We start from the raw sequence: 17,647 nt of genomic DNA, 5'->3' as shown, positions 1-17,647 counted from the left end.
GCAATAAACTGAGAGCAGGAAATGATGTAATTTAGCAGCTGCAGTCCCTGTTCTACTTAGTCAATGGGTTTTCTATCATCAGTCTGTTTTGACTACAGCTCCCAGGAGGTTTTTAAGTTGTTTTTGAATGCTAAGAAATAATAAGGTATTGTGTTACCAGCGCTCGGCACATTAGTAAATACCCATTTAGCCCCAGTGTCATCATCCATCTTATCACCAACACTAGTGTAACCAGGATTTGCCAAAACAAAGTGTGACAATAAACTCGCTGCTCGTGTTTCCTCAGGTTCAGTCCATAGAGAACAAGCTGGACCTGCTGCTCAATTTCTACTCCCAGTGCCTAAAGAAAGGTTCATCCCACTTCACCCTGTCCTCCCTCCTGGAGCCCGACCTGACGTCTGACTACCACAGCCCCACGGACCAAAGAGACCTCTTCCCCTCCGCGAACACGCTCAACATCTCCCAGTCGGAGAGCGGCAACTTGGAATGACAGTGAGCCGCCGAGCAGTCTGGGGGGCCGTTCGAACACAGACACAAACCCTTTACAGTACGTCTTCTGTCAGCTGAGCCCTCACTCCGAGCAGCCCCGACTCCGTCTCCCCTCTTCTCCTCAAAACTGCATCAACCCCCCCCCTTTTTTTCTTTGAGTGAATGTCTCTCTGCAGCTGATACAGACAGAGGCCACCAGATGGCTCCACCTCCTAAAGCTGGAGATCAAGAGAGGACACATAAACAACTATTACTTGACTACTGAACCACTGTCACCCACTCACCTCATCCTTTATATCTGTGCCTACTTTGAAGCTTCACTTGTAGATAATCAGACACTGTGAGCTTCGAAGTTGTGCACGTCTTTGGAAAACCCACTCCGCCCTCCCCCCTTCTCCTCCTTCATTCATCATTTCAGTTTTTTTCTTTGGCTGCTTTGATCAACTGACCGAGAGTTTTCCGACTCCACTGACAGTGCTGCACGTGCCACGCCACTCGTCTGTTCAGTACCTTAGGATGGCATCACGGTTCTCAAATGAATGTATTGGGTACCACCTGAAAACGTTCCATTCACACCACCAGAAAAAACAAAATACATTACTAGAGGAGAAATAATCTGCTCCCCCCTCGGATTTGGACGGGCAGACCGGGCTGACCTCGCCAATGCACCAAACGGTACAACCTCCCAACCCAAACAAGGGGGTTATAAATATGTAAATCCTGCTTTAATCGCCCCAAACTCGTCACATGAAAACAGAGCTGGAAAAATGTGACTGATGTGTACTGTACATTGTTGTTTGTTTTGATCTTCATTCCCTCTCTCAGAAGTTCTGTCTTCAACAAGCCCACTTGCAAAAAAAAAAAAAAAGACATAAGACATTATTCCCTGCTTGGCTGGCATTCAAGTGAGGAATGTTCCCACTTATTTAGGATTTAACAGAGCCAAAATGTCCTTTCACAGGTCTCAAATCCCTTCTTTGCTGCGTTTGAAGTATTCCAGTGACTAGAATTTATGTTTTCAACACAATCTCACAAAACTCTGCCTTGCAGCCCAACCTACGAACGAACGTGCATGTTGCTCAGATGTAGATAAAACCTCACGGTCAGAATTCAAACATTTAGGTTATTTATTTTCTGCCACCAGTCCTCGCAACTCACATCAAGCCTCAGGTCAGGTTTTACCACATCAGCTGGTTCAGGCAGTCGGCATTACTTCACAGCCTATATCTTACAGCAGGATACCTGTCACTCTTACAGTCATGATCACATGGTACATGCACTCGCAGAGACTTTTTTGGCCAGTTTGATGCAGTTTTAAACAATGAACCACCTGTAAGGAGTCCAGGTCCAGCGCATGAATACCAGGCCATTGTCCTCATGAATGCACGTGTTTTAGGAAATGGTTCCGGCCTTACAGCTTCATCACAAACAGACAGCGTGCAGGGTTGAGTCTCGGCCGTCACTTTATAGGTGTTACACTGTCAATGCCAGTCCACTTTACTCTCGTCTGTCTTTTCTGGTTCTTTCTTGTCGCACAGTAAATGCTCTGTGTTTGTGGACTAAACTGGAGAGTGCACAAAGGCGCACACACACATACACACGATGAAAGCAATTTCTTTACTTAAATACTTTGTCACTTGATAAATATAACACATTTTTTTGTCATGTGTAACTTTTGTCATTTTGTTTTATTTCTTTACTGTAACTTTGTTGATGTACTCAATTTTGTGTAACCTATAACGGCAAATTTCTATGTTTTTGTAATGATTTTTTTTTCTTTTTGGTTGTTAAAGTGAATGTAGGGTTTAAGGTAATATATTTAATTCTGTTAGATATGATCTTTAAATAAATGTAGCATTTTTGTCAAGCTAAATCATGGATGACACAACTGTAACTACACACAGCTGATCAGGTTGACACATGCACACAACTCGCAGAGCTCATATGTATTTTAATCATGTTTTTTTTTTTTTATGTCATCAGATAATTGCTGCCAGCTTCAACTAAGAAAACATTCATCATACCGTTATTTGGCCAGTGAAAACATTTCCTCTGTCCCTGCAAGTCATTCATTTATTTGGTTCAGTCAAGCCAGTTGACTCAGGTGCTCCACTTCTCCATTCAAGCCAAGCCTAGTGAATGTACAGTACTCCATTGCTCGGTCTATTTAGATCTATTTATTTTAGATCGCTGCCATGCGGAATAAAATGGCACTTCAACTTGCTGTTGGCATTGTAAAGTCTTTGCATTCATTTCAAAGAGAAATGCTAGGTAGCTTTATTGTTTGGCCTAAATTATACCAGAGATGTCTCGTTATTAGAGGCGTTGGTACTCTGAACAGTACTGTCACTTCATTGTCACCTGGAATGTTGAGCTTCATGAAAATGTATGTGAGACCACTGTATTGCATGTTGTTGTTAGTAGTGGCCCCAGTATTAGAAAAAAATAATAATTTAGGATGTCTTCTGTGAAGCCTTGAGTCAAGTCATGAAAGGAAATGACCTGTGCCTTCTATGTCCTTGTTCTGTAAATGATATGGTGCGGCTTTCTGTTTCAAACTTAAATATTAATGCTGCTTTGATGACAAACAGTGTTGATAGAAATATCACATGAGGATAGCCATTAGCTCTTTTTCTGCAAAAATGCCGATCTAACTAAAGGAATACTATCAAATTTGTTTTTAGGGGTGGTGGTCTTTTACCACTGCTGCATCCTTTGATATCTTCTGAGAATATTACTGTATGTTTCAGCATATCATTGTAACCCCACCAGGACCTCCGTGCGTCGATGCCCTAATTGTATTTTAACACCTGTCAGATCTGGCGACTGGGGGCATGGACTTTTGAATCACCACAGGAAACTCTGCAGGCATGTCTCCTTTCATAAGCATGTCACTTAGATCAGAATGGCTTCCACACAACTACCTCTGAGGCCACTAGGGGGCACTAGTCTAGGAAACCAAGTATGAAAAACAAGTAACTGATTGTCTAACTGACTGAATGCTATGCATGACTCAATCTGCATGTTCTCTTTTCTCTTCTTCACTCTGTTCTTCTTCATGACGTCCTTTACCATCCGTCGTTCACTGACTTGCTGCCATTTGACATTCCAGCTCGTTGCCCTTTAACTGCTCTCTTAGGTATTGGAACTGTTGTTGAAACGAAACACAAACTGATCAAAGCAATAAGCAAAATGCTAACCTAACAAAGTCTTCCAATTCCAATTGATGTAGCTACTGGTTGATGACATATGGCGCTTATCTTATTTTCTAATCTAATGCACACCTCTATTTGATCTTTTAAAGAGATACAAAAATGTGTATCTGCTGAGGATAAAATTAGCTCACTTGACTAACTTATTAATTTATTTGTTTCAATAAAGCTCTTTGAACTGTATGTTGATTGTTCTCTTTTCTTTAAAGTGGATTCTTCAATGTAAAACTGTAATTGTCTATATTTACAGCATAACAGAATGATTTGTCAAGAATGTGGCAAAACTCTTTTATTCCCTTATTGAATTACTGATATTTAGTCAGAACAAGATGTTACCTGTTAAATTACAAATAAAGTGAGAAAGCCAACACAACAAACAGCACAACACTGCCTGTAAAGGCAGACATGGAGTTAAGGCTGGTTAAAACGTTTTTGTGACAGTTAACTATGAAAAAATGATTATTCGTTGATTCAGGCAACAGGCCTATGTCCAGTTCTTCACTGTCACGATGTGAAGTTTCCAACGCCATAGAAGTGGTAGAACAAAGTCACATGTCTTTTGAAGGGGTCAACAATTAAATAGGCAAACGTCTGCTCCTCCTCTTGTCTCCCAGGGTAACACTGCCCTAACTTATCCTGCAAAGAATAAAAAAAATAGTCGTCACTGGTTTGAAGATAATTGATAATGGTGATAATATCACTGTAACTTAATCTTAAAATAATTATGTAATATCTCTCCTCAGACACACTTCCCATGCAGTTGACACAAACACTCAACTAGTAACTTACATAGGCCCTGATTTTAAGCACCGTGGAGACAGCACTGATGTTCATTGTGTCTAGATCCTTTTGAACACTGCAAAGTAAAGCATAAAGTTGATCTTTTTAGTTATCTTTATATAAATTACACAGATACATGTAGGATATGTGTTAGATACATGGAGATGCGGGGAAACCTTCTTCTCACCTGATCAAATCTTTGTACACTCTCTTTGTGGTGTTGATGTAAGGATCAATGGTGTCTTCATACTGACAGAGCTCCCCTCCGAGACACAGGTGCTTGAAGAGGCGAAACAGAAACTCTCCTCGCTCCTCTCTCCCAACCAAGTGGTAGTGCTCACTGTTCTCCTCCTGCAGCATCTGGAAGAACAGAGGAAGACAAACACTGACCTCATGTCAAAACACATAAATATGGACAAGACAAACAGATCGAAGTGGATGGAGAGAATCACCTGTCTGAGTTCATCATAGTCGGAGTAGACGTCATGCAAGCATTTAACTATGTGTCCAGAGGGCCTCACGATGCCACAAGAGTAGATTGGGTCAAACAGCTCCATGGAGACTTTAGTGCACGGCACCTCCTCCACATCGACAGACACCACCGGCTCGTCTACGACACACACAAACACACACAAAACTCAAAAACATTCCACACAGATCTGACAGCAAATATTGCCCGAGCAGATGAAACCAATTTCCTATGATCAGTGATGAAAGGCTTTCTGTGGGATATTACATACCAAGAGGCACCCAGACTCCGGCCTCCATCTTCTTCAGATTGGCAACCACGTCAGGGTCTCTGAAGAAACACTGCACACACACACACACACACACACACACACACACACACACACACACACACACACACACACACACACACACACACACACACACACACACACGCGTTCAGATATGATTAGAAACATGTAAAGTGTTTTATTAAAACAGACAACCTGCAGTTGTTTTGTTTTTGTGATGAGCTCAGTCTATTGACAAAGGTAAATCAGAGTTTAGGGATACAGCCATTTCCCCCTTAGTATCATCAAATTTACTATTCATTTTATGATTTGTAAACAACATTTTTCACAAATTGCTTGACAAGACATCACAATACCGTAGTTTCTTTCTCTTGGGTAATTAATTAATTCTTGCAGGTGTACGTCTATTACAGTGAACCAAGAGCATGATCTTATTGTGGTGGGCCTTACCAGTGTAAACTTGTCACTGTTGTATGTGTAGAAGCTCTGGTCAAAGCTGTAAGACTCAGCCGAAATCCTCCCCAGCATGGACCTGAAATTAACGCACACACACCCATTACAAGTCATGTCACATGCTATGCTCTGCTTAACACTTTTCTCGTTAGCTAAGTTAAATGTATTTACCATTTCATTAACAGTGATACAGCATCTTTGTCCTGTAGGAAAGAGAATTTCTTAAAGGGAAGAGGACTAAAAGAAAAAGTTTTTTCAAACGTGGCTTCCTCTCCTGCCATGTTTACTCCTAGTTGCTGTTAGCCAAGAAAAAAAAACCCAAAAAAAACCTGAGATCTCACTCGGGTCCACAAACAAGCAGCGAGTTTGTAGGCGTTCACAGGCCAATCAGCGACAGGTGTGTTCACTAACAGCCAATGAGCGCCTGGCTTTGTTACTCTGTCCCCGCATCCAAGCAACGACAACAAAGTGAGACGTCTTTAGTTTTCTTCCCATCTCAGACTAGCGTGTCGTTGCCTTGACAACGAACCCTCTAACGTCTTCACTAGAACATTCTTTTTCTAACAGCCAAGCTAAGCTAACATCCATTTAACTGTTATCTTGGTTTATCTAAGGCGACGGTCTCTCTGTTTCTTTATTTCACTCTCTGTTGAATATGTTGAACTAATTTAATTAATTATAATCAACGTGAAAGAGCGTTCACCACGGGGAGGACGACCTGTTACAACCACCAGGGAGCGACCTTGTCCTGCTTCAAACCCGGTCAGAACCATGGACTGTAAAAATAAGGTCAGAACTCACTTCCTTTACCGGATGTTGTCACGTTTCTTTTTGCTTTGTCTTATCTGTCTCAGTTGTCCACGTTAATGCAGATGCTTTTGTCCTCCCTTGTTTTCTCCATCATTCCTGTAGTATTCACAGGATGTAAACAGGTAAATTATATGATAATCTGTCAAGGTGTTTTGGGGGGATGAAGTTTCCCTGCTAAATCACATTAAATGCATTCAGCTTGACAAGTCATATTCAGTCATATTGACATTACAAGGGAAGGTATGTTTATTTGTGTACTGTAGCCCATTTTTTTACAAACAGTCTGTCTCAAAGGGCTTTACACAGCATCAATCTTAACAAACAATCTCAACTGAAGCTGTACTATAGCCTACTTTTGTGTAATTCAGACCGGTATGCCATGGTGAATAAATCAAACCAAACATATTTTGATACAGTTTATAACCCAGGTGTTTCAGATTTGACCATAATTGGCTAAACGTGGTAAAGTTTAGGTTCAATCAAGCAGAAACAGCTGAGCCTCAGAAACTAACAAAGGCCAAGTGCCCTTTAACCAGCAGTCTTACATTTATAGATGATGACTGTTTCATCATATCCAAAGGGCACTGTGTCCTCTGAAGCCTCTTGTCGGTTAAGGATGATAGATAGACCACAAATGCTTTTGAGCCTGATCTTGCACTTGTGTTTACTCTTGTACAACCTACGTAAAACTACCCCCAACCCCCAAATAAGTCTTTCTTCTGACTCCCTGCAGATCCCTACAAATATTTTATTCATCCTGGCTCAAATACTCATTTCATTCCCTTCATTCCCAGCATTCCTGGATGGTTGAGGATGTGGGATCCTTTTGATCCACATACCAACATGGGACGACAAGACCCTGCTATTCCCCTCGAGGGGAACCAAGAATATCCGGTGTGGGGACACCCTGAAGTCATGGTAATGTAAATGTTGTTGTGTTTTATCTTTCATTTTGTTGCTCTTGGTCATAAGAGTGTGTATCCTTCAACTTTTGGTCAGGTGAGACAGGTGAGATTTATTACCATGATGAGTGTGTGGCTTCTACAGTTTAATAGGAATCATGAAGTCACAGCACAGTGGTTACCTTCAGTCAAATCTGGAATATTTTATTAATCGATTGAAGGACACAATAATTCAAAAAGATCCCTGACCTTTTTAATGAAACTATGGTTTGAAATTGCAGGTTCAAGTTGCAGATAGTCTGTATCTTTTGCCTACTGGGGCTATTATGTTGATGTATTATGATGTAAGACCACTGTGTAAACCAATGAACCACAAGTTAACTATTTAACCATCTTCAAAATACTGATGGTAATTGGAGTAATAACTATATTTAAGTGTTATGCTCTCATGATAGAAATTGATATATATGTCTGCCTAGCAACAAGCCTAACGCAAAACATGACAGACTCGAGGTGGGAGCAAGTCCAAAAATTGACAGAGTGAGGGAGAAAATTGTGCCAAATTGATGTTTTGACACTTTCCAGCTGAGTCAGGTCATTGAAATTAAAGCGTGCCTAGCGTGGTAATGGCACTTGATTCCTCCCATTACATCCGTCAGGATCAAAACTGAAACTTGGCAGGCAGGAGGGTAAAAGCAGGTGAGAAGATGTCACTGCTGAGGAATGCTGTGCAGTGATCGCTGTCTGTGATTGTATCTTTTCCAAACAGATAAAAAGATTGTCGAGACTGAGCTTTTTCCAGCTGCTATGTAATTGCATGTATGTAACTGTCATGGCAACCACATGATATTTGCTTCATGACAGATATTGTCTATGGAAGAGATATAGAAGAAAAAACTACTGGTTTTAAATTTATCTGGGAATTTCAAACCCACTGTGTATAAAATGTGCTGCTGTCTAGCCAATAACAAAAGAAACTAAAAATGTATTTACCAACAGAAAAAATATAACTGACAAGAAATACAATTTAACTTAATTACATATATCAATTGCAACAATATTACAGACTTTATTTTCGGTCTCTGGTCAGACTTTCCTGGGGGGCTGTAGGAATAATAAGCTCAGGCTTTCTAAAATCATGGCTACAGCCCTGAGCTCATCATTTTTGGATTTAATAAACTTAAACCCCCTGCATAATCAAACTGCTTGGCCATAATATAATACAATCATAACAAAAAACTGGGCTATTGTTTCCACATGGTGAGGCAGGCCATGGTCATTTCTACAGGAGCAAAGCTGCTGATACTGTTAAAAGCTCACGTTAACATGTTTTAGTGGGTGGACTGAAGCCTCTTTCCTTATCTCTGCATCATTCCACTCATAGTGAGAGATAAACGCCACATGTGTGTGTACATTAGGTGGTTTTCCATACCCACCTGGCTGTGCCTGGGCGGCAGCAGTCTGAGTATGAGACATCTTCCCAAATCAGTAAGACTGAAGAGAAAAAGATAAACAGAAGGAGAGGAAGGAGGGGGAGAGAAGAGAAAGTCGAGGCCCAGTGCTCTGGGTGAGGAGAATATTTCAGTAATATCTCTTAAGTTGAGAAGCCCTGTGGTCTGACTCCTGGTTGGTTAAGTGAACTGATCATGTTTCCAGGCCCAGTGACATTATCTGTCAATGCAGGCCGTGTCTCCCATTCCCAAATGTCACTTAAACAATTAAGAGGCTTAACATAGCTTCAGTTTGCACCAGCCCCTCCCTCACAGGCCCCCAGGAGGACCGTTCTGAGCCACGCCATTATCTCCATGGGGTCAGCCTTTAGTATATGCTACGCTTTCCTCCTCTTATCACATGTCACTTCAAGGAGTTGTTTCTAAGGACCACACAGCACAACATTGGCATTAAGAGCTGTAAACTTATCAGTCCAGAGTCAACATTGAGTTCCCATCAAAGATCATTATTTTTCCCACCAACAGCTGTCTCCAGTGGTGGAAATCAACCTCTTTGCTTTTCTTCTGTTTCTATTACTTCTTTCCTCCATTGAGGTTAGCATACTAATCCGCTAGTCCTCTAATTGGGCTCATCTCATCACTTTTCAATACAGAGCCACTGTAGCACTGAGTTTGCTATGAAGATGCAGTGGTGATGAGAGGATGTTTTATAACCTCTTATACAAACGTGGCTGAAGCTTCTCTGAGAGCTGGTAAGTCAACAGCTCTTAATCTTAATGTCTCATCTCTCTCAAAACTTTAAAAAAATTAGATGCTTTCTTTTTATTCTTTAGATTACAAAATTTGGCGATGATGTCTGAGTTTCGTTCTAGCATTCTCGCAGCGTTCATTTTGTGGAGCACAGAGAGAAATGTTTGTTTGAGTAGAGATCAGACGCCCACAGATGATACTGAGAAAGAGGAAGTGAGGAGGGGAGTTGTGCCCAGACTTGGAGAACAATTCAAAAGTCCTGCAGTATTTTGATTGTGACTGAATCACTATCTGAAACTTTTCCTAGTGATGTCATGGTGAGAGTGAACTAATATACTGAGCTTGTTTCATTCTGTTCAGGGTCAGGCAGCAGTCCCAGTGGGAGCAGGGTTATTCTCAGTCACTCTGCACTCTGCTCCTGTCTTTGTATGGCATATTGTGATGCTGTGGAGCAGTGTGGCTTATATCAACATAAAAGACAGTGACTAAACAGCGACAAGTACATTTTAAACCTTAGTTTATCTCTCTTTGATATCGTCTGCATGTTTATGGTTTGTGCACCCCAATAATATTTGATTTTTGAACATTTTCTTTCATATGTTCTTGTTTTCTTACATTTATTCCATTTCAACCATTTTTTTATGAATTATTGTTGATTAGAAGAGCATCAATATTCCAAATGATCAGAGATAAATGCATTTACTTGATGCGGTACGCAGCTGTTTCAGCATGTGTTGGTTGACCCATGACCTTTTAAAGTGAAGAAATGCCTAGTTGTGACACATCCTCACATGGTCATGAGTTGTGCAAGTTTAGGCAAAAGTCATCTGAAGGATGTAAAGATGAAAGAGGTAAAAGTGTTTAAGTATCACAAGAAATAAGCAAAAATTTTCATTTCTGTTTCCCAGAATATTCTTTGCTCTTATTCTGTCTGTGTCCAAATAAAACGGGAGTGTCAGAAACCAGCAGTAGTTTTGTTATGTCTACGTCTAAGTTCGCTCTTCTTTTATTTTCCCTTGTTTATTAATTTTCCGCCATGCTTTGTGATAGTGTATCTAAGATATTCTGGGAATTTTAGAGGAGCCTTGCAGCAACATGTTGAGAAGCAGGAATATGGAGGAGGGGGAGATAGAGATGGAGGTGGAATGGGAAGAGGCCACAGGTGGAACAAGTCTCTTGCGATAAGACCCTCACTGATGTGGCTGGCCTTTAATGTGTGTTTGATACCATCTGTGGGTGGGATTGTCTGCTCCATGTCTCCTCGCCGTACTGTGCCTCTTGAACCTAATCCTGTCAGCAACTTTACGTGAAGCGTATTGATGGATAGCAGGTGCTGTCATCTAACAGTGATGCTCTTAGGGGAGCAGTGTTGACGGGCTTACAGGGTAAGTGTTGTGGTTTTACAGACAAAGAGGTTCCAGCTTAGCAGGGGTCAGACGTCAGGACTATTATATGAAGTGGCTGATGCATGGGTAATAGCTGTTTTTTTGCGTACATAGTTTTTTTAACCAGTTTATTCTCACAAACACACAAACAAACAGCACTCAAGTAGACTAACCCGCACGACAAGCAGCTATTGTCTTGAAATAGTCTCAACATCCACTCTAAACAAGTGAAGTGAAGTTGTTGTGATGTGTCTGGTGACCAATGAGAGTACAAACATGTTCAATAAATCATATTGGTGATTTATCATGACCCCAAATTGTTCCAGATGAATGTTTGTGGAAATAGTATGAGTCACTAGTCAACAAAGGCGCCTGCTGTGAGAATGTAAAATGCCTGGTTCCCAATGAAGAGAGAGGCAGGAAAGGATGATAAAGTTTGTTAACACGATACTGTTAATAGATTCCTTTTAAAGACATGTGACGTATACATGCATTTTATATTAGCAACACTTTCCATTTATATCACTTGTGCAGCGACTTGATGGCTGAACTTGTTCTCTCTCTCTTGCCTCTCTCTCACCCACTTGACATTTCTGCAACAACCCAAACACCCTCTTTATGCCGCTCGAGAACTCAAGACTTCTGTTTGGACCAATACTAGTCCGGTCTCCATCGTAACGGTCCCTGTGCAACCATCTGACATGAAGCTGGATGTTCCACAGTCGTCGAGGAATGAATGCCATTTCATGTCTTTGCCAGCTTGTTGTAGCCTCTGACTGAGACAGTCTTGCTCCTGTGACACTGACTGGTATCAAAAAAACTCATACAGTCCCTCTCTGTCCTGCACATGCTCATGAGACCTTGCATATGAATGTGTTTGTATGTTCTTTTTCCTTTTTTTGCACTGATATAAGCATCTTGTAGTCAATGAGACCATCCACTGCTCTGCTGTCCTTCACAGGAAGTGGATGGTAAACAACTTGTTGAACTGAGACAGGAGAGGAGAGAAGAAGAAGGAATAACACGTTTCTGAAACTGGCTCTAAAACAACACTTTAGAAAGCCTTTCAAAAAATCATAAGTTACCAGCAAAAACAAAGCAGCCAAACTGTTCTGAAGCTCGGGATGTTTCTTCAGTCTTGAATCCCATCGGTGGATTGATTGCGCAACAGTTGTGTGTGAGTCAGGATAAACAGATGATAAACACAGGAGAGGTGAGGAGCTCTGCTGATGCCGGCGCCCCCTGAGCCCTGTGAACCCCACTCTGCTCCAAATAAAACAAAACTCTTTCCTTAGGCCAACACTACCTCCACTGTATTTGTGTAAAGGATACTTTTAAGGAAATTAAGCATGTAAACGTGTCATGCAGTGAGGAGTCATGCCACTTTAAAGGATATTTCTAAAACAAGCAGTGTATTTACAAGGTGATTCAACATTTTTAGACCCTATAAGGTTTGTTTTACGTAAAGATTCAAACTGGTGGACGGCAGAACAGGTCCGGTCAGAAACTGGCACAGTGAAATATGTCCTTGCAAATTCAGACTTCTCGCGGGGCTGACTGGTAAAGTAATTTAGGATGAAAGCTCACAGCTAGCATTTTGAAAGCTGGAAACATGTTAACACTGGCTGGTGACGATAGCTTTCCAAGCTGCTTTCTTTTTTGTCTTTCCTGTGCAGTTCAATGACCTGCACTAGCATTGTGAACTCAAAGATTGTTATTAAATTAACAAAAAAGGTAATAATTCATGTTAGATTAATGGGAACGTGTAAGATTTAAAGCTAAGGGGAGCTTGTTATCTTTTAGCCAAGGCAAATCTAAATTTGCACAGCGTATTCAGCGTATCATAAGATAGACACATGTACAGATGACTGGAAAAGATGCCTCTGACCCTGACTGCCAATGACAATGAGGCATGATAAATTTGGATGTAGCAACTCAAATAATATGGTGGTTCCTACTTCCTATGTTGTAATCTCCAGATCTCTGTTCCCTTGAAGGTCAGCACTGTCATGAAAACCTGCTGACGGTGCAAATACGTGTCAGAGTTTATCAAAGTTCAATTTGATACAAGGATTTTGTGCAGTTTTACTTATGATATTCTAAATTATGGAGAGACCAGACGGCTGCATGGGTCAATACAACACACCTGGTGGCTGTATTTTGTCCCATTAGTAATGATGAGTGCCTGCAGTGAATGGATGGGTGGCAGATATTGAGCGAGAGAGTTGAGACTACCATGGGTGGGTCAGTTCCTGTGGGGATGGAGAGGATAGATGGATGGAGGGGAAAGGGAGAGGACAGACCACCTGAGGCCTCCTCTTGTCTTTTTGTTTAAAGTAAGCAGATGACATCATTGGTAAGGGGGTGGAGTGGGGTGGGGGTGTATTAGAGGGATAATGTGGTGCCTCTCTTCTCCCAGTGGACACACACATCTCAAATCTGGACAAATCCTTATATAAGTGTTTCCTTCACTGTCCAATGTTACATTTTCTCTACGTGGGGGGTCTGCTTGTCTATCTGTAAAAGCACCACTAGTGTAGCCTACATTCAGCTTAAAGAAACAAAACAATCAAAGCAACAAGCCCCTGCATGTCTCATACAGTAAATTTCTACTTGTGACAAAAAAAATGCAATTAGACAACGAGACACCTTGAGGCAATGTTTCATGTGTAATCTCTGGCTCTGAAGATACCGAGCAGTGTAATTTAGAGTGATATGATATCAACAGGGACCTTCAAAATAAATCATGACAAGCTGAAGTTTTTAGTGTTTTTAGAGAAGCCGAGGCAAAGTAACGCTTTGATTTTATAGCAGTCATTAAAGTGATAAAATCACTGGCAATAATAATGGTTTTCATTACTAAGTCTTGGAAAAATACCTTAACTGCAATACTATTGTAAATGACTTCATGATAAAATTTGTGATGTCAGTGTAAAAGAAACATAAATTCTTAATAATTTACAACAAGGTGAACATGTCTCTGGCTTGCACATATTGCATTTTCCCTGCAAGTTCAGTATCAATAGATGTTCATCCAGACTGAAAATAACTACTTTCAACTGAGCTTGTGACTAATGAACCAACTTGTATTTAATTTTGCTGACATAAATGAAGTTCAAGGATTTTTAGCAACTCAGTTTTTCCTATGACTTTGACAGAATGATTCAGAATCTTTAGGTTTTCAGTCAGCAAGAATCAGCCTGCAAGCCGGTGGTTTCACAATCAATATGAATCTGATGTGACAGACGATCAGACGCGTGGGTGTGAAATGTGATAGACAAACTGACCTTCATGGCATTTGCATCCTGTAGTGCGCACTGACTAATCCATTTCTCCATCTCATGAAGATGACTGTGATCGACACTGACAGAAACTGGGGAAAAGGGCTTAGATGTATAGGTGTATATATGATCAATCAATCAATCAATCAATCAATCAATTTGTTTATTTCGGGCATGTCAATCATCATCATCACACTTCATTTTAGTTCAAATAATACAATACACATGGCCGAAAGGGAAAGCGGGAGAAGCAAAAGCTTATCTAGTCCCGCCCCCATTACCCACAGAATAAAATCTTTATCGTAATCTTTTCTTTTCTTTTGCTTTTTACATTTTGACATAACATTCTTTTACTTATGACATTTTGACATAACATGTTACAGCAGTAGGTAGTATACAGAGCTGAAGTCTAGCTCTAGACAGTACATACAGATTACGTGTGTGTCTGCACATGTGTCCATATTTGTCCGTCATGAGTGAACAACAGTCTCGTCTTGTAGCCTGGCATGTCACAAAGTCACAAAGTGGTCCAATCAACAGAGAGCAAAAGTCCAGTGTACTTATTATTTGTTGGGATGGTGTGAGATTGTTGGGATGGTGTGAGAGCCCTTTTATGCCATTTTTCTTTTATTCATCCGTCTCCTCTGCAGCTTTTGCCTGATACCTGCTCATAGCAACTAAAAGAGACACAAACTGTTTATTTAATTAGCATTTAACCACAATCACACTCTCAATCTTCCCCTAAACTGTGTCTAAACCTGATAACAGCACTCCTCCTCCCCCAGAGCCACAAACAAAGCAGTTCATTTACTTACACAGAATCCAGGCAGTAAAACCTTCTTGTATTACAAAAGTTCATAGCATATTTTTTGATAATGATCAGATATATCTGTGTATAGTGTTTGTACTAAGTTGAAACGTTTGTTGCCTTTGCCCTTTAACACATTCAGTCACTTTCAGGAATTGACCTTACATCCTCTTTCCACCGTTAGGTTTCAAATCCGCTAACATGAGTGTCAGAAGTAAAAAAAACCATTGCCATCCCTGTCGTTTCTCTGCTGACTGACAGGTGTTGTGTCACTGAGATCCACAGAACAAAAGCAGCTGTAGATCCCCAAACTGGATCAGGATCAAGACCTGTTTTACTCAACGTGAGAAGCAATTTGATCCTGAGACTGACCTGAACAAGAGGATTAGGGGGCTAGTATAGATGTGTGTCTTATTTCCACACTTCATGTAGCTGTTTGTGTTTGGGTCATTTCATAAGTACGTCCACTGCTCTCAAAAACAAAGCTGTCATGTGCCGTAGCTCCAGCTGCAGCAGAGAGAGAACAAACAGTACAATGATATTCTGACAGTCTCCCAAATGTCTCTTCTCTGTGTGGGCGTTTTTCCACACACCTGCTGCTGCAGTCACTGCCGCAAAACATCCAGGAAAAGAGTCGATGCACTCTGTCCACGTGCATGTCGTCAGCACGTTCTTTCTTGTTTACTACCAGCAGCATACATCCTACATGTTCTTGGAAGGGAAAATGCTTTAGGGAGGTGGAGACGGCGATGTATCCACTCCTCCATGGGGTCAGGGGAGCAGACCTCCACCCTGACAAAGTGCAGCTGGGATTCCCGGCCTCAATGCGTAGCATCACTGGAGGATTGTGATGCAACGATCTTGAAAGAGAGAGGGATTGTTCCTCAAGATGACTGTGTGTGTGTGTGTGTGTGTGTGTGTGTGTGTGTGTGTGTGTGTGTGTGTGTGTGTGTTTCTGGCCTACACCATATGCCTGTCAGGTCCCATCTCAAAGCTTGAGCGTCTTTCCTGATAATTTCCCAATTAAACACATTTAAAGTCTATTCATATAAATGAGCACGCATTAGTGAGTGCACACAACTGTCTTTTTGTGTGCATATGAGTGTGTGTGTGTCCAAGTACAGAATGTGTTTCCCTGGAGTGCCCTCGCTGAGCGCTCCTTGTGTATGTATAGGCTCTATTGTTACCATGTGTGTCCTCAGCCTCCACAGTTCAGTCTATTTTCGGGGAAATGACATCACAAACAGAAGCACCGCTGATCCCATATCTGTTTCCCTTTTTTTTTTCTGTCACAGTTAAACATCTGGAGGCCTGAGTCACTGCAGGGTTGGTCAAGCGTGTGTGTGCACATATCAGATGTACGCTGTGACATACGTCTTGCGACACACCACCTACAGATCCTGTAAATCATACAGCGTTTGTAACAGCCATCCATTGTGATTCACTCTCGTCTTTACTGATGAATTGAGGATGAATCACAGACACACACTCCCTCATCTGGCGACTTCCTCCACTGATTCAGGGGTCTGTTAAGGGCTTATCTGAGGGTCCTCACACACAAACACACACGCACACACTCCGACAGATGGCTACAATCAAGTTCTTGTGCATTTACCGTCAACGTAGAATCACAGCCACACTCTGACGTGCATGAATCATTTGCTGTCAAAGTACACTATCAGTATCAGTCTTCACTGTTAAGTAAACAACATGTTTAGTCAAAGGTGTGATGAGTAATAAATAGCTTCATGCACTTTTCTTCAGGAAGTATCCGGTTGCGTAAAAGCTTTCAAAACCATAATTATAGTGTCGTATGAAAAGCAAACAAGCTAACCAGAACTGTCTCATCTTACTCACATTATTGATAGAAACTGTTTGCAAGCTTTTCACCTCTGACCTGTTAGTCAGAGTCACTATCATTAATAATCATATCATACATATTACAGATTCAGGCTTCAAAAGTTGAAATCAATCACTGATTTAATATCAGAATTTACTTTTTAAGGATGGTTATTGCATAAGAAACTCTGTCTCTGAGCGTGACTATGGTGTTTTGCAATGACGAGTCAATATATCTCTTTAGGTAAAGAGAGTAGTCATGCTGATACTGTGTGATAAGCTTTGAGTTTCAGATGTCCAGATAATTGCTGACATACATCTCACATAACAATGTTTTGTATTAATTTGCAACAAGTATTGGCCAAAACTGACCAATGATCAATCAACCAGTGACCAGAGCAATTGTCATTTCTGATCAACAACTCAGCATATTATATATGCTGAGTCTATGTCTATTATAGACATTAATCTACCTATGTGTGGTCACTGGTCTCTTTTGTTCTGAGAGGGTTTTCTAGGGGGCCCTGCCCTCCCTCCCCCCTCCCTCCTCTGTCTAACACCCTGCTGTGTTACAGTTATTGATTCAGCCTTTAGCTTATTGATCAACCCAAAGGGGGGTCCATGGGACAGCTGTGTCCTTCGGGACCACCATGTCACTCTCCTAAGTACCTGTTTAGTATTCTTGTCCAGAAATATACAAAAGGCAGAAAAAAAATCATTCATACTATA

General features: G+C 41.1%; 2 protein-coding genes and 1 long non-coding RNA gene across 9 annotated transcripts in view; 2 read left to right on the top strand and 1 right to left on the bottom strand.

Moving 5' to 3' along the window:
• Positions 1 to 3,884, top strand: part of kcnq4 (potassium voltage-gated channel, KQT-like subfamily, member 4) — a 46,988-nt gene extending 43,104 nt beyond the window's left edge. For all 6 annotated transcript variants that reach the window (XM_085791685.1, XM_085791690.1, XM_085791689.1 and 3 more), the window contains one exon: positions 287 to 3,884. In XM_085791685.1, coding sequence (XP_085647811.1) covers positions 287 to 490 — 204 coding nt within the window. In that variant the 3' untranslated portion in view covers positions 491 to 3,884. The remainder of the gene's footprint in view (positions 1 to 286) is intronic.
• Positions 2,439 to 6,417, bottom strand: cfap300 (cilia and flagella associated protein 300). 2 transcript variants are annotated; one of them, XM_085791710.1, is made up of 7 exons: positions 5,864 to 6,417; positions 5,690 to 5,771; positions 5,222 to 5,291; positions 4,934 to 5,091; positions 4,669 to 4,841; positions 4,491 to 4,557; positions 2,439 to 4,337 (listed from the first exon to the last, which is right to left on the bottom strand). In XM_085791710.1, the coding sequence occupies exons 1-7, from the start codon at positions 5,971 to 5,973 to the stop codon at positions 4,206 to 4,208; spliced, it is 792 nt and encodes a 263-aa protein (XP_085647836.1). In that variant the 5' UTR covers positions 5,974 to 6,417; the 3' UTR covers positions 2,439 to 4,205. The 2 variants fall into 2 exon arrangements, with proteins under 2 accessions (XP_085647836.1, XP_085647837.1); XM_085791711.1 differs by lacking the exon at positions 4,491 to 4,557 and having other exon boundaries at positions 4,206 to 4,337; positions 5,864 to 6,018.
• On the top strand, positions 6,325 to 9,566 carry LOC146978779 (uncharacterized). The gene is made up of 3 exons (XR_015037116.1): positions 6,325 to 6,454; positions 7,297 to 7,420; positions 9,509 to 9,566. It is a non-coding gene; the product is annotated as an uncharacterized LOC146978779 (long non-coding RNA).
• Positions 9,567 to 17,647: the final 8,081 nt, after the last annotated feature.

Source organism: Trachurus japonicus, chromosome 11 (genome assembly GCF_045865225.1).
Source record: "Trachurus japonicus isolate A0001 chromosome 11, Traja_1.0".
In the NCBI taxonomy this organism is placed as follows: Eukaryota; Metazoa; Chordata; class Actinopteri; order Carangiformes; family Carangidae; genus Trachurus; species Trachurus japonicus.
The sequence above is the reverse complement of the archived record's forward strand: the minus strand, read 5'-3'. Positions and strand labels throughout refer to the sequence as shown.